The sequence below is a fragment of the Paramisgurnus dabryanus genome, chromosome 20, assembly GCF_030506205.2.
Source record: "Paramisgurnus dabryanus chromosome 20, PD_genome_1.1, whole genome shotgun sequence".
Classification (NCBI taxonomy): Eukaryota; Metazoa; Chordata; class Actinopteri; order Cypriniformes; family Cobitidae; genus Paramisgurnus; species Paramisgurnus dabryanus.
In genome coordinates, this window is record NC_133356.1 from 18,579,848 (window position 1) to 18,602,359 (window position 22,512).

The window sequence follows — 22,512 nt, forward strand, 5'->3', positions numbered from 1 at the left end:
TGCTGTATAAGTGCTGTTCATTATTAGTTCATGTTAACTAATGAAGTTAAGTATTTGCAATAGATGTGTTTGTTAATCACAAAAAATATACTGAGTATACTGTATAATGAGTTTGAGACACTGCTAATCCCATTTTCAGTTTCACTGACTGCACTAATTTAGTAATCAGTTTGTAGGCAGCGCCTGTTGTCGTACTCGTCTAAGTAGTTTTGGTGTATGCCACATATAAAACCAAATAACAGTCAAGATTGTAAATGCTGTGGCGAGCTAATTCTCATAAAAGAGCATATTTTAATTCATATATAACATATTTTCTTAAAAAATGATCGAATGTTGCCTTTTATACTTAAAATACATTTGTAATAAAAAACAGGCATTGCTTCGGACACCGAAAAAAATCTTGGGGCCTTTCGCACGTTGTCACTGAAGGGAGCTTGACCTCCTTGTCATCATAGGCGCTGTAGCTGTTGTCAACTGTAACTAAGTCATATGATAAATATGATAGTTATAATATGAATTATGCGATTGCTTCATTCGACCGTATTCTATTTAGACAGTTGCAATAGATTTGCTGGAGTTTTAAAATGTCGGTAAATCGCTGCATTTATTTGTTGTCGCGCTCCCACATCCGATACCGAATATGTGCTAGCGCTACCTCGTCAACTGTTGAGATATTAAATAACGCTTCTATACATCCTACAAGAACGACATGTGAAAACTTGGCACTGGTGAGGAGGCATTCGTCTTCGAACAGCTCATCGAGATCACTAGACACCTCACTGTTTGTACCTCTCCCCATCAAAGGTGATGAGGGAAGAGACGGGGAAGTCGGCGCAGAGTTAACGAAACCCCTCGACAAAAGTAATAAAATTATTTGAAGTAATTTATGTTATTGATATAATATATTATCGATAAAACTGGCTACAAATGAATGATTTAATTAGTAACAGGTTTCTTCGTAGACTGTTCAGTCACCAATATTAGAAAAACGATGTTATCATTATTATTAAAACAGAGGATCTTTGTTTTTCTGCCTGTTTTGACAGGTGAACTTCTTAAAGTACTAAATAGATTCTACAAAAGAAAAGAAATGCAAAAGCTGGCTGCTGACCAAGGACTTGATGGTAGGTTTCGTTTCTGGGTAACAGGGATGCCTGTTTGCTCTCTGGAAATTATAAAGGTATTTTAATATTACGTGTTATTGTGTTTGTTATATGCATGTTTAAAATCATTCACTTGTTTGCTTTTCAACAGCCCGTCTCTTTCATCAAGCTTTTGTCAGCTTTAGAAAATATGTGTTGGAAATTAACACAATAAGTGCTGACTTGCACATCATTTTTAATGACATCATCTGTGGAGCTGGTGAGAATTGACATCAAAAGAAATCATTTGACAGCATTTGTAGGTGAGGTGACCTAAACCAGTTGTCTTTTTCTCTCCCTCATTCCAGGGCACATAGATGATATTTTTCCATACTTCATGAGACACGCCAAACAGATATTTCCCATGTTGGACTGTATGGATGATTTGCGAAAGATCAGTGACTTGCGGGTCCCTGCTAACTGGTACTGCGAGTCCTTGTGTACTTGGCATATGCCCTCTGAGAGCATGAACCATTTCTTGAACAACATCATGGATGTTCTTTCTTAACAATACAATCTTGTAAATGTGATAATTGTGTGTTGCAGGTATCCCGAGGCCAGAGCTATTCAAAGAAAGATTATTTTTCATGCCGGACCCACAAACAGTGGCAAGACCTATCATGCCATTCAGAGATACCTAGCAGCCAAATCTGGAGTTTACTGTGGACCTCTAAAGCTGCTGGCCCATGAAATTTATGAGAAGAGTAATGATGCAGTGAGTTTCATTTTTCAGACCATACTATAGTCCTTTTTCTTAAAATTAATTTTAATGAATTAAAAAAAATCTCTATATTATTCTCCATTAGGGGGTGCCATGTGATCTGGTGACAGGAGAGGAGAGAATATTTGTTGATCAAGAAGGAAGGCAATCTGACCACATCGCCTGTACAATAGAGATGTGCAGTGTTACAACTCCATGTGAGTACAGGGGTTTAAATATGTAATGCATTACTAACAACATTCAAGAAATCAATGTAATCCAATGCATCATTGTTTGTATATTCGGTATAGATGAAGTGGCTGTCATTGATGAGATACAGATGATCAGAGATCCTTCCAGAGGGTGGGCGTGGACGAGAGCTCTGCTTGGTGGGTTTGCTGAAGTCATTAATAACTAAAGACGTCACCATTGTGGCACCATCACATTCAGAAGCAGAATATTTACCACTTTATGTTCTCTGTTGGATTTGTTTTTTAAAATGTATACAGATACAAATGTGATGATGTATACACTTCCTGAATAGGCTTGTGTGCTGAGGAGATTCATGTGTGTGGAGAGGCTGCAACCATTGACTTTATCACTGAACTCATGTTTACCACTGGTGAAGAGGTTGAGGTGAGACTGAGATGCAGTTCTTCATATAAATTCATTAAGAAACGTTAGGGTGGGACTATCTGTTTGTCCAATCAATGGTAGTTATGGGGATTTTTTTGAAAACACTTGTATGATTTGATCAAAATGCTCTGTTTTTTATCTCTAAGGTTCATAATTATAAGAGGCTCACTCCATTCTCGATCTCAAATCAAGCAGTGGAGTCACTGGATAACCTGAAGCCTGGAGACTGCATTGTATGCTTCAGCAAAAATGACATCTACTCCATCAGCAGGCAGATAGAAATCCGTGGCCTGGAGTGTGCTGTTATTTATGGAAGTCTGCCTCCTGGTAAGATTCCTTGAATAAATGTTATTTAGATAAAAAAAGGTTATTGAACTGGTGCACTAATATTAGAAACCACTTTGAGATAACATTCCATTTACGTAACATTGTGTTTGGTCAACAGGCACTAAGTTGGCTCAGGCAAAGAAGTTTAATGATCCAGATGACCCTTGCAAAATCCTTGTTGCCACCGATGCAATTGGAATGGGACTGAACTTGTGAGTCATTTCTTAGTATCATCATCTAAGTAGAAGGCCGCAATGAGTTTTTCCCTCCCTTGTTAAAAAAAAATGTCCACGTCCTCACGCAAAACATGTTATGAAGAGCATGTCAAACCATCAGATGGCAATATATCCCTAACCTTAAAGCCATGTTGGCCAATCATATGCCATTCCTGGGTTTCCCCTCAGAACGTCACAGGCCAAAAACTAGTTATTCATTTTGGATTATCTGTCCTTTAGACATGTGTGCCAAGCTGTTGCATGCATTAATATAAAGCATATCCCAGGTGAGGTTTGAACAACAGTTAAACGAGTTTTGTCCTAACGTCCTTTATAGGAGCATTAGGAGAATCATTTTCAATTCTTTGGTAAAACCAAATGTGAATGAAAAGGGGGAGAAGGAGCTGGATACTATTTCCACCTCACAGGCGCTACAGATCGCTGGGCGAGCAGGACGCTTCAGCTCTGTTTTTAAGGAGGGTGAGGTCACTACAATGCAAAGGGACGACTTGCCTGTTTTAAAGGAGATCTTGGGGAAGCCTGTTGACCCTATTGAGGTAAGACTAGCCTGATTTTTGTGTGGTGGCAGTTAAGTGATAGAATAGTTTGGGCAACCCAACCTATTTGGCTATAGAGACAGAGTGCAGTTATGTGAATTTGAAAACCACGCCCACCGGGGGGAAACAATCCAGCCGTCAATCATCTTTTAAGTGTGTTAAAATGGCAAAATGAAGCACAATGGCTTTTTATCTATAAACTTGCATTACCTGGATGACAAAGAGCATCAGAACAATGCGTATAAAACAAAACAGTTTTACAATCTGGGTTCTCCGTTAAATAAGCTCCTTGAATAAACCGTCATATGAACCAAACCATGGCATTGGTCTATTGTTTCACCCCTATTGAAAACGTTATTGCTCTGTAAAATTATTCAGTCTTTCTACATTTTTGGCCAAACACTGGAAATGCTTTTTTGCTATTTACGTCCGAGTAGTTTTGGTTGCTGAACATTCTGTGCATCTATTTTATAAGAAATCTAATAATTGGAGAAAGGTGTTGAGTTTCTGTTTTTCAAGTCTTATGAATTTTGATGTCAGGTAGCAGGATTACACCCTACAGCAGAACAGATAGAGATGTTTGCCTACCATCTGCCCCAGGCCACTCTCTCAAATCTCATCGTAGGTGCCCATACTGGAAATTAAATTTTTAGATTTTTGTGTTTCTGTGTATATGCATAAACAAATGCATTACAAAAGGGCCATTTGCATTCTGCACCTCTGTACAGGATATATTTGTGAGCCTTTCACAAGTGGATGGACTTTACTTTGTGTGCAACATCGATGACTTTAAATTCTTGGCCGATATGATTCAGCATATTCCTCTGAATCTGCGCTCTCGCTATGTCTTCTGCACTGCCCCCATCAACAAGAAACAGCCCTTTGTGTGCACATCTTTCCTCAAGGTGAGAAGAATAAACTTTATTTATGCACATTTGTACAGTTCACAATTGAATTGGATTAGGGAAGATTAATATAAGGTTTAACCACTTGATTTTAAAAATGTAGGCATTTGGATTAGTGTAGTTAAAATGCATTGGCGATAAGATCACCAGCATAATGTTGTACAGTATTAACAACAGTTAGTTTTTTGTAATAGCTCATTCGGTCATCATTGCCTAGTTACTTAGAATATTAGTATTTCAAACATTTAAATTTCTAATGTGTTAACATTAATGCAAACATAATTACTTGTGTCATGATGTGTCATCTGTAGTATGCCAGACAGTTTAGCAGAGACGAGCCACTGACATTTGACTGGGTGTGTCGACATGTGAATTGGCCCATGACTCCTCCCAAAAACATCAAGGACCTTGTTCACCTAGAAGCTGTTCATGATGTGCTTGATCTTTATCTTTGGCTCAGGTATATTTTTCACCCAAATAATAACCCAAACCTCTTAATCGTTTATTAGGTAAACAATAAATCATGAAGTATCCCAGACTCACAATAAAAATGCTGTAATTTTGCTTTCCTCCCACAGCTATCGCTTCATGGACATGTTTCCAGATGCTAACCTCATCCGTGAGATTCAAAAGGAACTAGACAGCATGATCCAAATTGGTGTGCGTAACATCACTCGACTTATTCGTGCCACAGAGAACCAGGGCACCTCTACAGAGCTCACCACTGCCTCCACAAGACTTCCTGGATCGGACCTGCCACCACTCAGGAGGGGGCGACAGTCTAAGGTTCAGAATCAAAAAGAAGAGCTCATGGTAACAGACTCATCGCTGGGCTCAAGGCTGGTACGGGATGGACTGCTGACCAAGGAGCTCTTAAACCAACTGCAGAGAGAGTGGGTCAGAGAACAGAGCCAAAATGGAGACTCCTCAGTTTTAGCCAATAAGATCAAAGGGAAAAGAAAGAAAAAATGAACTATTTTATTGTGACTTTTCAGTACTTTGGGATGATCCATCCCGTTGATCAAGACGGCAGCATGGATGTATTTCTGTGCATTGCAAATGTTCTGAGCTGAATAGGGAGTGATTGGCATATATCTTGTTGGAAGTGTAAAAAGAGCACTACACTTTTATCCAGCCAAATAAAATTGATATTTTTAATGCTCTCCATTATTAAATTATTATTCTTCTAAAAAAAAAAAAATCTTATTTTTATCCTTAGAAAAGTCCATGATTAAGTAATGCAAGGTTGCAAATGACCTAATAATCTTGTCACCCCATTGAAGGACAATAATATGTATTTACCCTCCTTCTATATTTATTTAACAACGTTAAGCAATCTGATGCTATTTTTATACCCTTCTTGATCAATGAATTACTACAGCTAACATGTGGAACGCTTTTTTTCCAGCGTACACATTACTTGCTTTTTACAGTCAAGGTTGATGTAAAGGTCCATTCTAAAAGTCAATGCAAATCGGAGCCCATCACATGTTGCAGCTTTTATTTTACTGACACTTTAGAGCTATTGGTTACCGAATATAACCTAAAACTCTTTAAAACTAAAGTCAGTTATTATCACAAAGTTTCTGTGAAAAATGGTTAACCTTTAGAAAATGTTTGTTTCCTTTTTTAATACGAAATTTCGCAACCTAGTTAGCAAACGTAATATGTATGATTTTATTGTTACCAGTGAAACAAACATTATTAAATAATAGGTAAATAACATTTGTGGTTAGCAGTTTTAATGAATATGCAAGGTAACACAGTGTTGCACTGTGTAGCATTACATTTAAATTTTTAAGTATAATCAACTTGGTTTTAAAAATCATTTCAACTTTGATTTTTTTTCCTTGATTAGCAATAAGTGGCTTTAACTTAATAAATAAAGTTGAATTAGTTTAAGTAATTTGAATTTTATTTTAGAAGTTACAGAAATTCTCACTAGTCAAGATAGTCAAAGTTAAAATGACTTCTAAAACCAAGTTGATTATATTTACATTTTAATGCAAAAATGGCCTTTATAAAATAAACTGCAGTACATAGTTTGGTACCCATTTATGGTTTACAGGTATTAATAAGCTAATATATTAAATAAAGAGAATTTTTATCAACACTGTAAAAAACTTTGCTGCCTTAATTTTTTGTTGAATCAACTTGGATTTACAAGTCATTTCAACTTACTATAATTTATCTTGACTAGAGATGAGTTGTTATAACTACAGTTGAGTTGTTATAACTTATAAAATAAAGTTGACTTTTCTCAACTATATTTTATAAGTTGTGACAACTCATCTCTGTTGACATGACTTGTAAATCTGAGTTGATTTTTTTTACAGTGAACCTGTGTTAACAGGTTTCAATGTAAGAAACTTTAAAATCTGCCCCAGTTTTATATAATAGGTTACTTACTTACGATTCAGCATGGAGATGAAACACTAAACTGTGAAAAAAATTTGGTAGACCTTGCTCTCTGTGTTTGCTAAAAGCCCCATTTAATCCTTGTCTGTTACTATAGAAACTGCATTAGCTAAATACCTTAATCTATGCACACTGATACGTTTGTTAACATTTACTTTGTTTTAGTTTAAACCAAACGTTTTGCGCATTAACGCATTAATATATTTACTGCCATGCATTTACATAGAAAGCAAATCATGATTTTATCATAGTCATTGATCATAGTTCTCTCCTATTGAATGAAGATAAGACTTCCACATTTCTGTTCTACATTTAACCTCATGTTTTGCTCACTGTATCTCTTTTGCCTTCAAACTAAGGATGTTTACATATTAAACCGAATAGAAAGGATTCTGTTTGATCTATTGTTTAACTCTTGGATGTTTTTCTAGGTGCCGGTCACTGGGCAGGTCGCAAAGGAAAGTGTGCTGTGTGGAGTAAAGTCAAACACATTGCCAGGAGAGATTTGAGAGCAGAGAGGCTTGGGCAAGACCATTAATGATTTAGCCGAGAAAGGGGAGGGAGAAGCATATGCTTGTGTATGAAATAAAGCTTTTGAGGAAAACTTGACGTGAGAAGCCTCTTGGAGTACAAGGGAGTTAGATTAGAGAGAGGTGCTTTGTTTAATTTTGATGATACTTTAAAAGTTTTTGAAATACAAGGACACCATCCGCTTCAGGAAGTCAAGATGTTTGCGGTGCATTTATTGTCGTTTTATTTCACAAAACTCCAGGAGGATCAGATTAAGAAGGTAAAGTAACTCTTCATCATTAATGTGTTAATGTGACCCTTCCTGCTATCCAAATCCAAGTCTTATAAGACTACAAGCATCGTTTTGATTTCAATCAATGATTTTAATCTTTGACATGACCTAACTCAGTATTAAAGATATTAATGTTATATTTTCACAAGATGATTGAATAAAAACAAAATATCAAAATCATTTTAACCTAAATAAAACACATTTTTATTTGGACCCACAAGATAGTTCCTACTGGTTCATGTCACAGGTACTGAAAACTGATGACTATGAAGTTGCATTTGTAATCTACCAGTCACCTAAAATGTCTTGTATTTTATGCCTACACACATCAGTTATTCATTTGTTGAAGTGTCTGTGATGTTTGTGTGATGTTGAGTAAGAGTTTGATGTTTGAACAGCCCTATTGGTTTATTCTCAGATTTTGTCTGTTCATGATGAATGTGGCCTGTGAAATCATTAACTCTTCTCTCACAGGCCATTCTGTGGAAAGATAACTAACAATGAGGATGGGACCTTGACCTCTTCATCTACATTTATGAGATTGATTTCTTTCCACAAGTTCACTGTCGCACCTTTAATATTTTTAGGCAAAATACACACAGTGAATTTAACACCATGTTTATGTACTGTATATGTATACAGTGTATGTGTACATCTTTACATTTAAAAGGTTTTAAAGATTTGAATCAAGTCAAATGTGTCCAGAGTGAATCGTGTGTAATACTTTACAACAGTATAAATTTTATCTCTGGTAACACACCTATTTTTATCTTTCACACAGTGTCATATTGGGTCACATACTCTTTGAGTCCTTTAAAATGCACTTAAAATACTGTTTGTCATTATGTTGCATAAATGCAGCCTTAAAATGCACTCATATATGCCAAAGTGATTTAAATATCTGTTTCTTAACAGGTGGACAGATATCTGTATGCAATGCGCCTGTCTAATGATCAGCTGGTAGATATATCGGCTCGGTTTCGTCTGGAGATGGAGAAAGGACTATCAAGTGAAAGCACTGCTGCTGCCACAGTGAAGATGCTCCCAACTCACGTATATTCAACTCCTGATGGCTCAGGTACATTAACATTAACACAGCTACATTTACAAGAGACTCATTTCTGTAATGGTTTTCACATTAAAGCAATACACAAAGTGAAAGCTTCTTACTTTAAGTGAAAATTAACTTTAAGGTGAATAAAAAATTAAAAACACCTCAAACATTTTTCACTTAAAGGGAAACAATTTTAATAAAAAAAAAATTAATTGAAGTAATTTAAAGAGCACCTATTGTCCGATTCACATTTTTACATTTTCTTTGATGTGTAAGTGTGATGTGTAGTAGTAAATCTCTTTTCTTGGACTACAACAAACACACGGATTGTAGGCAACAGTCTACCTGGGATTGGTGATGTAGACAAGACAGACATTATCATAATTCCTCTCGCTTCGAACTCACAGCCTGTAAGTTAACTCCTGTTAGCAACCGAATCTTTCAAACATGGTAAGGAGCGGGTCGTCACGTTTCCGGCTGGCATCAGAGGTATACAGGCCAATCACAACGTACAGATTAGCTGGCCAATAAGGGACACACAGCTTTTTAAATCAGTGAGTTTCAGGAAGAGAGTGAAATCTGGAACTACAAAAATGAACGGTCTGGAAAATAATTTTTTTTAACCACAAACCAAATACACAAAATAAAGATTTTTAGCAATGAAATAGGTGCTCTTTAAGTAAATCCAACTTTTCCTTTTTACATTGTAAGAAATAAGCTTGAATGTCATATCAAACGATTATTTACCAATTGGTTATGCTATTTCTGCAGAACGGGGAGAATTCCTCGCACTGGATTTGGGAGGCTCAAAATTCAAAGTACTACAGGTGAAGGTTTCAGATAATGGGAAGAGAAGCGTTCAGATGGAAAGTGAAACGTATCCGATTCCTGAAGAGATCATGAACGGAAGAGGTTCAGAGGTGATCACTGCTTTACAAACTTCATTTAAAAATATAAAAGTCATAAAAGTAAAAAAGGGTATAAAACGTATTACAACTCCAGTTACAAATAAAGTTGGTTCAACTTACAAAAAAATTAAGTTACCTGGTTGCCTTAAAATTTTGAGTTATTCAAATATATAATAAAAATATTAGTTTTTTTTAGATAACTAATGCCTAGTCATAATTAAGCAGAATTAAAAAATGTAACCATAGATCTGTGATATATTTTAGGGTCACAACAAAAGTTGAGGACCACTTTAAAAATAATCATCGACAATATACCATTTTTTAATAATCTAATGAATTATATATTTATATATAGAATTCATTACGTTATTGCTTCAATATATTATGCCAAGTATTGTATTTATTGAGTTTTTATCAGTATTTATAATTGAATAGTTTTAATAATATATTTTTTTTATTTTGCAGCTTTTTGAGCATGTGGCAGAATCTTTGAAAGCTTTTCTACTGAAGCACCACGTTAACCAGAACAGAAAGCCTCTCGGCTTGACTTTTTCCTTCCCTTGTGCACAGTCTAAAATAAATGAGGTACAGTACAACACTCATGCTCATGCAGTCATATCATTTGCTTTAAAAAGCTTTTCTAGGCATAATAGGCATTGTTGACATAATATCAATATACCATAGAGAAAAATGAATGAAGACTCATCAAACACTTTATCTCTTCACTGACTCTTTTTGGTTGTTTGTTTTGGCACAGGGTGTTTTACTGTCATGGTCAAAGAATTTCAAGGCCAGAGGTGTTCAAGGGTCAAATGTGGTGCAGTCATTAAAAGATGCAATGAATGAAGTTGGGGTATGAATTTAGTTTTTCTTATCTTTTACACTAAACAATTCAGAAAGCTGTTTTTGCAATCAAATTTAAGCAAGTATTATGATAGATTTTGGTGTATAGGTGTCAAAACGTATTGCTAAGAAGTGCTTGTTTTCTATGTGTGTGAAGGGTGTCAATGTGGATGTCCTAGCTATAGTCAATGATACAGTTGGGACCATGATGACCTGTGGATATGATGACCATAACTGTGAAGTGGGAGTTATTATAGGTAGGATCCCAACCAATTCTCTCTTAATAGATTTAATAATGTTGTGTAATCTTTTGTAACACAAAACGAATATTGCCTCTGATAAAAAAAGCTCTGACAGTATAAAGCATACAAACCATAAAACATAAAGAAGGCAGGGTAGCTGTTTCTTCAGAAATATTCAAGATTTTAACACAATCTACCTTATATTAGGTACCGGCACTAATGCGTGTTACATGGAGGAGATGAGATATATTGACATGGTGGAGGGAGATGAAGGCAGAATGTGTATCAACACTGAATGGGGAGCATTTGGAGATGATGGAGCGCTTGATGACTTCATCACAGATTTTGACCGTGAAATTGATGCTGCCTCAATTAATCCAGGAAAACAGCTGTGAGTGCTTATTATTTAAGTCATTTGATGTGTGCACCTATAACTTATTACTGCTAATTACTGTCTTTGACTTTTTGGCTTTATAAAAAGCTTCATTAGACTATGATATTAATGCATTATCTCTGCCTGGTTGTGTTGATTCCAGTTTTGAAAAGATGATCAGTGGAATGTATATGGGAGAGCTTGTGAGACTGATCCTGCTGAAGATGGCCAAGAAGGGTTTGCTCTTTAATGGCCAGGTCACGGATGATCTCCGAACCCAGGGGAAATTTCACACCAGCTATATCTGCTCGATTGAACAGTAAGAAAAATACTACCTTATATATTAATAAATATGAAGTGATGTGATTGTCGAGTATGGTAACCCATTCTTGAAACCTGAACACTGCATTTAACCAAGTGAGTAGTAAACACATGCACTGCAAGTCGTGCACACACACATACACACGGGGCGGTGGGCAGCTATTTCTGCAGCAACCTGGGAGCAATTGGGGAACCTGTGGGCCATGAGACTCCGGCAATATTTGGGTTACAAGTCCGACTTTCTAACCATCATTCCACGATTGCACCAGAAAAGTGTTAGAAATGGGTAACTGGGTAACAATATAATAAAGTTATTTAATGGATAGTTCTGGTCAGGTGCTGGTTTAGCTAATGGACCAGATCTTTTTTGTGATGCTTGTAGACCAAGTTTTACTAAAAACACTGTTAAGAAGCCTACTGGAAACCTTAGCGCACTAATATCCAAAACACAACACATTCTTGCCTGCTAGGCTGATTTTTCTGCAGAGCATTGTTTTATTTAATTTAAATGCACCAGTTACTTGTTTATTCTAACTGGTAGATGTTTCTAGGTATAAAAGTGGTTTGGAAAACACCAGGGACATCCTAAAGCAACTAGGACTTAATCCATCAGATGATGACTGCATCGCTGTCCAGCACGTCTGCACCATTGTCTCCTTCAGATCGGCTAATCTGGTTGCCGCCGCCTTGGCTGCCATTCTCACACGGATCAGAGAAAACAAGAAGCTGAAGACCCTCAGGACCACTGTAGGAGTCGACGGGACGGTCTACAGAACACATCCACAGTACGCTTTTCTATTTCGAAGTCAAAAATTTCAACTGATAAATAATTAATTGTCCATAATATTTCAATAGCTGCATCTGAATTGTCCAGGTACCCCAAGAGACTTCATAAAGTGGTCAGATATCTGGTACCTGATTGTCATGTGCGCTTTGTACTATCAGAAAGTGGCAGCGCAAAAGGTGCTGCCATGGTAACTGCAGTGGCACAGCGGTTAGCTGCACAGCGTCAGAAGGTCGATGACACCCTGGCGGCTTTTGCGTTAGACTTCACGCAGCTCCAGGAAATCAAGGAGAAGATGCACGTTGAGTTGGAGCGAGGTTTAAAGAAAGAGACACACTCCACAGCTTCTGTCAAGATGCTCCCGACATATGTTTACAGAACCCCAGATGGGACAGGTGAGGCACACAGAGGAAACTTTGTGGTAGGAAATGTCACACCATGATTTTGCCTAGCAAGAAATGGACCAACATGTTTTGAAAGCCCAGGAACAACATCTTACTAACCTAAACTCAAATCACCCTGACCATAACGTACCCCTCAAATTGGAGGGCAATAATATGTTGATAAGAAAGACATACTGTCAGAAAAAAATTGTCAAAATATGTACCCCATCTATCACTGGGGCGGTACTCTTAAAAAAAATACAGCTTTGGACCTAAAGAGTTCAAAGGTACATATTAGTACCAAATGTATACTTATCTGTAGCTAATGGTACATATTAGGAACTTTTTAAAGGTTACTGCCCTAGTGATAGCTGAGATACATATTTTGACATATTTAACAGTGTAAATATGCCCCTTACCCAGTCTAAAACCTAGAATCCTGCAATCTGATTGGTTGATAGAAAGTTGCTCTAGAACCAACCATAATGTTAATCCAAGAAAATGTCCTACTTTGTAAAATCATGTTTACGGTTCTCTGCCCTCAATTCTTAGTTTTTTATTTAGGTCTTTATTTAATTAATTCAGTTTGTTGTGTGATTTCAAATGTTTATGGAAAAGATAACAGAAAGATAAATTATAGTCGTGATGATTTTATTGGCTGAGCTATACATTGTTTGACAGTAAATGTTGTTCTTTCCAGAGAGAGGAAAGTTCCTCGCCCTGGATCTCGGAGGAACCAACTTCCGTGTGTTGGTGGTTAAGTTACGTACTGGCATACATAATTCTGTCCGGATGTACAACAAGATTTATGCCATCCCACTGGAAATCATGCAAGGCACCGGAGAGGAGGTGAAACTCTAGGATATTATAGCTTTCATTGCTTTAATTCAAAGTATTACAGAAATTTACTTTAAATTTACAGCAAGCAAATGTGTTAATGTTACATCATTTTAGGATCTGTGCTCACGATAGAAAGTTATCAGTACAACATTCTAAAAATATAAAGATGATATAATTTTTTTTTAAAGATCACATAGCACACTGTTTCTGCCAATCTTATTTTTGGGAACCTTTAGAGAGGTATTTCATCCTTTATATGTCCATAGAGTCTTTTGTGTTGTCAGACTTATAAAAGACAGGACAGCCTTTCTGTTTTTATTCCGGAAAGGGCCAAACTTTTGGAAGCGTGGTGGAAGGAGATAAAGAGTTATGAGTACATCAGTACAGTACAATATGCCTCTGTTGGTTACATTATATGCACTTCCCTGGTGAAAAATGAATATACTTTATTGTATTTCAGGTATATTTAACTTTGCAATAGTACATTACAAATATACATAGAAAGAAATGTACCATCTTTAAATATAAAATATTTGTGAAATATTTTATTAATATTTTTATTTATATTATTATTATTATTATTATTATTATTATTAATATTCAATTATTTAAATATTGAAAGTATGCTTACAACATATTTGCTTACAATTAAGCTTTTAACATACTTCAAAATTATTATAATTTAGTATATTTTCTAAAAGTATACTTTACATATACTGCAATATACTTGGAGTTTTGTTCAATTTACTGATATAAGTAGGTTTTTTAAATATATTTTAGGTATACTTAATCTGTTTGCTTAATGTTATCATTACAATAATGCACTGACAGTATATTTCTAAAATACATTATTTAGTATCTTTTAGAAACAGTATATTTCAAGTAAATTTTGAAAGTATATGTGGTGTACAAATGTATATTATATTTATGGAGAAATAATGCAGACTTAAAATGATGGGAGAGCAGTACGTTCAGTTACATTTATATTATAGATGTGTATATATTTGTAATGTACTTTTAACACAAATAAAACACACTCTAAATTCACGTATCAAGCCTGCCTTTAGCAACAAACATGTGCTTAAATTGTATTAAATTGTTCCACTTTAGCACACAAAAAATACACTTAAAGTTGTACGTTATTACATTTAAATTACAACTAAATTATTTAGTACAAAATTAGTTGTTACAAAATAGCACTCTTTAAGTAAACTAATCAATAGCACACTTTAAGTATACCGGTCATTAGTGTGACCGCAAGTATACTGAAGTATTTTTTTCACCAGGGTTATGCACCGATTGCAAACAAAACACTTTAGATTCGACTTTTATTTATTTACTGCCTGTGGTTCCGACTCCTGAATGGGGTATTTTAACAGTGAGACTGCTCCATCACGCAGTTTTAAACAATTGGCAAATCTGGCATCGAACTGGGCCTTGTTTGTAAAGCAATCGTCTCAAAATGCAGGTAATTACAAACATAAATCCATTTGCAATTACTTTGCTGCCTGTGAAAAAAAACTAATTGCATCCACTGGTGTCTTGAGACAGGGTTACTTGGAAAGTTGAATAAGGATTACTTCTCCTTACTTCCAAAAACACACTTCTTTCGTTGTGCCATTGTTTATTCTTGATATTTATAACAAAGTGCAGTGATGTATGTGACTTCTACTCGAAGGAAAAATGCTAATGATGAGCGTTCTCGCTCTCACTCTGATTGACGCGTGGGTGTGCTTATAAAAGGAATAAGGGGTCCATGATACGTTACAGTAATGTAAAAATGTTCGAAAAAACTTTCAGAAACTACTCGGTCTCACACTCAACAGCTTTTTTGACACTTTTCCTTAAGCATGAGGAATCCAACCCTTTAACTGTGTTAACAAGTCAGAATGCATGAAATACAATTAAACCCACCCTTTAACAATTTTTCTTACAGCTGTTTGACCACATAGTTCAGTGTATCTCTGATTTCCTGGACTACATGGGTATGAAGAACACATGCTTACCTCTTGGCTTCACCTTCTCTTTCCCATGCAGTCAATCGGGTATTGATAAGGTAAAAACATTAGTTACTGTATTGGATATTTTTGGAATTCTAAGTATTCCAAACATGGAAATACAAATCCCCATTAAAATGTAATCCCTAGAATTGTGTTTGAGGTTTTTGAAAATGATGGTTTAATACATTTTTTATCTTATTCATATTATTGTGTTGTTCCAATTATTTATTCATCTGTGGAATACATGAGACCGTAAAATGTGTTTTCCCTATCCTGAAAGTAAATAAGGACCAGGAAAAGGCCTAATTTGTCGTTACTATTTTTGTATTTCCATGCAAAAAAACAACAACTATCATGTGGGTGTGTAAATTACGAGATTACGAGATTTATTTTGGGGTGAACTATACTGTAATTATGTTGAGTGGTCCACAACAAATATAGTAATAGTAGTATATTATATTATAGTAAATACAAATAAATAATGTAATAAATACAAATATCCAAAGCACACATAGTTACTGTCTCTTGTATGATCTACTTGTTTAGGGATCTTTAGTCAGCTGGACAAAAGGCTTCAAAGCAACAGACTGTGAGGGGACAGATGTTGTGGATTTGCTGAGAGAGGCCATCAAAAGACGAAATGTGAGGGGAAAGCAAACATCAAGTATTTTTACAGTAATGAAGTTAACCACTAAAAGTTAGGTAATATTTTTTTTTTCTTTCAGGAATTTGACTTAGATATTGTTGCTCTAGTGAATGACACAGTTGGCACAATGATGACATGTGCATATGAGGACCCCAAATGCCAGATTGGTCTTATTGCTGGTATGTTTTTAGTCAATAATCTACTCAAAATATACAGCGATTATGCTTAATGTTGACCGACAGCCTCACTGTTCATTCTGAACAAATACGTGGTGAAATAAGGTTTACACAGACTGTATGATCTAACTCTGCAGGAACGGGCAGTAACGTATGTTACATGGAAGAGATGAAGAACATTGAGTTTTTGGATGGTGATGAGGGGCAGATGTGTATAAACACAGAATGGGGGGGTTTCGGGGAGAACGAAAATATTGAAGACATCCGAACCAGATACGACAGAGAGGTGGATGAAGGATCACTGAATGTGGGAAAACAAAGGTAAATTAAACATACCTTTATTTGTAAAACGTGTTTCTCAAATTACTGTTTTCTGGTATTTTCTAGTGGTTTTCATGACTTAGCTATACAAGTGCCATACAAATCAAAAATGCATGCTTAGATTGTATTAACTTTTTGCACACATGGAGGCAGTATTGTTCCAAGATCTAATCAGAGTATTGGAACGGTGTTAGCAACCTGTTTATCCATGCAAACAGCCATGTACAATGGTGTTTTGTTAATATTTTAATAGGTTTAATTTTTTGTTTACTGTTTTGCGTTTTTTATTATTATAGATTTTGGAAAGGATTTGTGTTGTATGTTTTATTTAAAAATATATGTTTATTTAATATATGAGGAGCTCAGATGCAAAACCCTCTAAGAGTGTCTGACATGTTTTCTTGTAATGAGCATTTTTTTATCAGACTCCTTGTTTTTTCTGAATGGCCCAAGGCCGGGATTAAGAAGATTTTAAGCAAAGAATTTGATGAACGTGTAATACTTGCCTAGAGCATTCGGTTAATATCATCATCTCATTTTTGACAGAGATGGCGTTTAGAAGCTTTTGTAGTATATAGTATATAGATGGCCTTGGCAGGAACAACATAAACAAACGGCTTTTGTGGCCCAAACTTAAAGGTGCCATAGAATGTAAAACTGTATTTACCTGGGCATTAGGGATGCACAGAAATGAAAATTCTTGGCTGAAACCGAAAACCGAAAAAGAGGAAACCAAGGCCGAAAACCGAAACACCGAAAGAAATTATGCCAATTATTTGTACCTTTGCATTTATGGATATGACTGTGTTCTAACTTTACTAGGGGTGTGACGGATCACAAAACTCTAGGTTCGGATCACATTACAGTTTTTGAGGCACGGATCAGAATATTTTTCGGGTCAGCAAAAAAGGGGTGGGAAAAATCTAATAACCAATAAAGCAATTACAAACATTTATAAAAAAAAGTTCACATTAAGTAAGGTCTGAAATTAGCATTAGATACAGAAAGCGAATTAAATGAATCATAACACTGTCTTTATTGTACAAATTAAATATAATACTTTTTTTTTTAGAGCTACAGAAGTATCAACATTAATGACACAGACTTAAGTAGGTTAATTGAGATTACTGTCTCTTTAAGATTAGCACAGACCTGGTTTCTGCCTATACATACACTTAAAGGAACAGTATGTAAGAAATTTATATCAATTAATCATTAAATGGCCCTGAAATGTCACTAGACATTAAGAAATCATTTTAATTTCAAATACTTATATCACTGACAACAGCAGTCCGGCCAGGATATTGTCATGTAAACAGTGGAGTTGCAGCCCTCAACTGATGTTTATGTTGTCGTTTGGTATATTGGCCACCAGCTGTGTGATTGCAGTACCAGTTTTAGCCACACATTTTGTGATTGCAATACCAGTTTTGGCCACAATCCTACATACTGTTCCTTTAAGACATAAACAAATGTTTTTATTAGAAAAAGAATACTGTGGAGATCATTTTTGTTTGTATGTACCCTGTCAATAACAAAGATTTTATGTTCGCTTGCTTTTTGAAACGCGTCTCTCTGTGTATGCACTTTTGAGTGCACTTAAACGCGTGCATGCACACACAGACGGAGGGCGAATTCCAAACAGCAAAGCATAAACAGTCACTCCACATAAAAACGTTATGTTGTTTTTCATTGCTTTATTCCCCAAATGTATTTTAATGGACTACAGTTTAATATACAGTAGCGCAACTCTCTCTAAAGTTTACACATGAAGTGTTCTGATCTTTGAAGGGCATGGTGATGATCACGACTTACTGGTGTAAACACATTTAACTGCATGTCTGTCTGTGCGTACAGAAAGCTGCTCACTTTAGCGCCTTTTAGCGTTTAAATTGTTTAAAATCACTTGAATGTTAACATTTGCAAGCTTTTGAAACGCGTGCAAATTATAAACTTTCCCTACTTAAATTTGCATATGAATCCGCGAATCGCATGCGAGCCGATCCGTGATCGGTACTGATTCATGACCTCGGGAGCTAGGGAACGAATTGAGACACAGAAATACGTCTACATCACAGACGTGTTGCTTCAAACAAGCATGTGCAGGTCACAGATTCTGTTTTCTTCATCATAACATTTCTGCCGTATTGTTTCGTTGATAAAAGTCTTTCAGACGAAAACCGAAAATGCTATTTTGGGCCATTTTCAGACTAAAATTTTCGGTTGCCGAATATTCGGTGCATCCCTACTAGGCTTGGAGGAATAATTAGAGTTCTGTACACGGTATTGACATATCGTTTGTCTCAAACACGATTGTTTACTCCTTATCATTGTATCAATGCAGCAGCATTATTTGGCATCTTTAACTTCTGTAAAGAATGAATAACAACAGAATCCCTCAAAAGATTAAATTATGTTTGATAACAAGCAAAATAAATAACAAGTAAATTACCTTAGTTTAAATCATAGCTAAAAACTACACAGAGCTAACGTTACTGTGTAAAATTAATGCATACAATGTTAACTACAGATCGGCTGCCAAACCTCTCTTCACACGGCGGTGATCAATGCTCACTGTCTCTCCTCGTCTGCATGAAACCGAAACATTTTTGTTTTGACAAGGTATTTGTTCCAGAGGTCAGATTAGCCACTAGCCAGACCCATAAACAAACACAGACCGTAAGTTAACTTCGGGCCAAGCGTAGCCGCGACAACACGCGTGGGTCCAATGAAACCAATGTGTATAAAGTGTAAAGCCCTTTTTTGCTTGCAGGTTTGAGAAAATGACCAGTGGGATGTATTTGGGAGAGATTGTGAGGCAGATCCTCATTGACCTCACAAAACAAGGTCTTCTGTTTCGAGGTCGCATCACAGAGAGATTAAAGACCAAAGGCATCTTTGAGACCAAGTTCCTCTCACAGATTGAGAGGTAACATCTTTACAATTTTTGTGCAAATATTATTTGTGCGGAAAATAACATAACTTTGTCAGGTATTGTTTATTGACATGGCTTGTTTCATTCACCTAGTGACCGCTTGGCACTGCTGCAGGTGAGGAGTATACTCCAGCATCTGGGTTTGGACAGCACGTGTGATGACAGTATTATTGTCAAAGAAGTGTGTGGAGCTGTTTCACGCCGGGCAGCTCAGCTCTGTGGAGCAGGCATGGCTGCTGTTGTAGACAAAATCAGAGAAAACCGTGGGCTGGATCATCTTGAGATAACTGTAGGAGTGGATGGTACACTTTACAAGTTACATCCACAGTGAGTAAAGAAACCAGATCATAACATTTAGGTGTAATGGTCACACTCAAACCCTAAACTTGACTTTTCCCTTCTTATTATAGCTTCTCCACAATCTTGAAGGACACTGTCAGACAGCTCGCTCCTAAGTGTAAGGTGGATTTTATCTTATCAGAGGATGGCAGTGGAAAAGGGGCGGCTCTGATCACAGCAGTTGCAAGGCAACACAAAGGAGATAAGCAAGATGTGCGCTAAACTCTGTTCACAGAAGTGTGTTCTTGTATAAGATGCTTTATGCTGTTTTATACGTATTATTTTAATTCTGTGTACATAAAAATAAGTGCCTTTGTGGATCTTGGCATAAAGTGTTCATTTTATTATTATTATTTTTCTTAGTATTGTATTATTTTAAATGGGATGATTAGTGCAATAAAGTTTGCATCACTACAAAATGTTTCGGTCTCACATTCGCATCATCCAGTTGTCTTATATCTACACTCACTGTCTCTTTGAAGGCCTTTCTGTCATTCACTTTCCTTTTGTTCAGACTCAGTGAGCAGTTTTGCATGAGCAGTCAGAATGAATGGTGCACAGAGGCCAAACCAGGGGGCGGTGGCCGTGTGCACAAGAATGTCATGACTGTATTTAGTATTTCAATTTTGAATTTGACATGGATCTTCTAATCAAACATAGCTGGCTTTGGATTATAAACCTACATTTTTAGTTTAGAGATGTTTTTACAAATTTTATGTCAGTACCATGGGTATATCATGTATGTTGCAGAGTAAATCAGTATTTTTGTACTGATTTAATACATTTATGTGTAGTAACAATTCCACATTTCCAGCTGTCTTTGCTAATTTAAGTTACAATGGGATTAGACAAAGCGATTAAAGTCGGCCAGCCTCTGGTCCCAAATCCTTATGGAGAAGGAATGGAAAGGTTTACTCACCATAATCCTTCCCTTTAATGCTAACTAACTAGGCCTACATCCCTGGAATAGTATGTTACAGCTGTAGCAATAGAGACCAATAGCATGCACACTAATACTTGCATGCAAAATCATGCATGCATATTTACATAAAAGCCTAGACCAGGGTTGCCAGATCTTGCAGAAAAAACAAACCAGACAACACTGGCTTGCATGCAATCATCGTTTGGTTGTATTAAAATGCTCTACTAAATTATGCAAATTAACAAAGAAAGCCATATTTCCGTGATACCTTTCAAATGTTTTCAATCTAAATCATATTTTCACTGTGATGCATACCGTGTCTGCCAAGCAACAAACATAGTATTGTATTTTCACATTGTTTTGTTTCATTTTAAAAAGAATCACAAGAAAATTTCAAATGAAAATTGCAGAGGCAATACAATAGCGCTCTTCTCAGTCCAAATGCATTGTTATGTTATGTAAGCGCGCATAGTTAAATCCTACTTGATCTCAAGGAGCCAGCCAGTTCAACTGACACTGAGATTCCCTAATCTACTTTTTAAGTAATACACCTTTTTCCGTTCCCAAGATTCCTTCAGTTATGAAAAGTAATGAGATGACTGAAACTTTACCATATGTAAGTACCGAAACTACATTCTTCCTGTTTCTTTGCTGGTGAAGCTTCTATGCTTGGATACAATTGCGTATGCAGATACAAAAAATAATTTGATATAAAAATACAGATTGTTTGTGCTTCTTAATAACACATTTAGTAATATCTTGTTTGATCCAATTTTCTGTGGATCCTCCAATTACTAATTGTGGCCCTCTTGGGGCTCTTCATGGACCCCAGTTTGTTTACCCATTGGGCCCAGGAGAGGGGGCACCATCCATAAAAAATGTTATTTAAGGTCTCATGTATTTCAGCAATGTACCTGTGTAAAATCTACTTGCTGATATTATTCTATTACGGTAGAACTAAATATTGAACACTGCAAGATTTTATGTATTACTCAACAACTGATTTTTGTTTATTTTTAACTGAAAAAAAAATACAGATTGGAGCTTTTAAGTTGATTTGTCATTCACATCATGACCAAATATCCACTGCAATTGCAGTTAAACTGTTAGGATAATAACAAATATATTAGGCTTAACACATTTTATATAGATGAATCATAGTTGGTCCTATATACTTTATGGAAATGTGGTTTGTTACTGTTTTCTGTATTTACTGTTGTTAATGCCTTATTTCACCTTAGCTACATTGGATTAAGAGATTTGAATAACACATTAGTTTGTTCCTAAAATAATTTTTTGCTAAATTACTGTATATAGGGGGTGAAGAAATCGACTGTTTTTAACAAGATTAATCTCTATAACATAATGCTGTGACTTCTTATAGTACAAATAATCTTGTTTCACTTGAACAATGACATTAGAGGTATACGTCCATGACTAATTCATGCATAAACATTAAGCATTAGTCCTCAAGGACAGTTAGTGGCTACAGTAGGTCATTTGTGAATATGAAATGCTTTGCAATAGTGAGACAGTGTTTCACATTTCTGTTGTAACAGAGGCTAAATAAACATAAACACTCCCAACATCAATAAGTCTATGAGGAAGTGATATCATACACTATATGAAAAAATACTTTATCAGTTGGACATTGTCCCCTTGTAAATACGATTGTCCTGGAAATTGTGTGATGCTCATAAGTGACTACTTTCTTAGTCACAGT

At 35.9% G+C, this 22,512-nt stretch overlaps 2 protein-coding genes across 2 annotated transcripts; both read left to right on the forward strand.

Annotated features, from left to right (window-relative positions):
* The first annotated feature begins 426 nt into the window (after positions 1-426).
* supv3l1 (SUV3-like helicase) lies at positions 427-5,649 on the forward strand. The gene is made up of 15 exons (XM_065296842.2): positions 427-861; positions 1,047-1,124; positions 1,255-1,362; positions 1,451-1,565; positions 1,689-1,857; positions 1,949-2,060; positions 2,154-2,231; positions 2,387-2,478; positions 2,625-2,805; positions 2,924-3,017; positions 3,358-3,577; positions 4,118-4,198; positions 4,306-4,482; positions 4,794-4,942; positions 5,061-5,649. The coding sequence occupies exons 1-15, from the start codon at positions 585-587 to the stop codon at positions 5,452-5,454; spliced, it is 2,325 nt and encodes a 774-aa protein (XP_065152914.1). The 5' UTR covers positions 427-584; the 3' UTR covers positions 5,455-5,649.
* Positions 5,650-7,492: 1,843 nt separating this feature from the next.
* Positions 7,493-21,052, forward strand: hkdc1 (hexokinase domain containing 1). The gene is made up of 18 exons (XM_065296840.2): positions 7,493-7,690; positions 8,618-8,780; positions 9,528-9,676; positions 10,130-10,249; positions 10,422-10,517; positions 10,665-10,764; positions 10,957-11,140; positions 11,286-11,441; positions 11,995-12,228; positions 12,318-12,622; positions 13,311-13,459; positions 15,387-15,506; positions 15,997-16,092; positions 16,176-16,275; positions 16,410-16,593; positions 19,367-19,522; positions 19,622-19,855; positions 19,939-21,052. Exons 1-18 carry the CDS (start codon positions 7,628-7,630, stop codon positions 20,087-20,089), a joined length of 2,760 nt encoding a protein of 919 aa, XP_065152912.1. The 5' UTR covers positions 7,493-7,627; the 3' UTR covers positions 20,090-21,052.
* Positions 21,053-22,512: the final 1,460 nt, after the last annotated feature.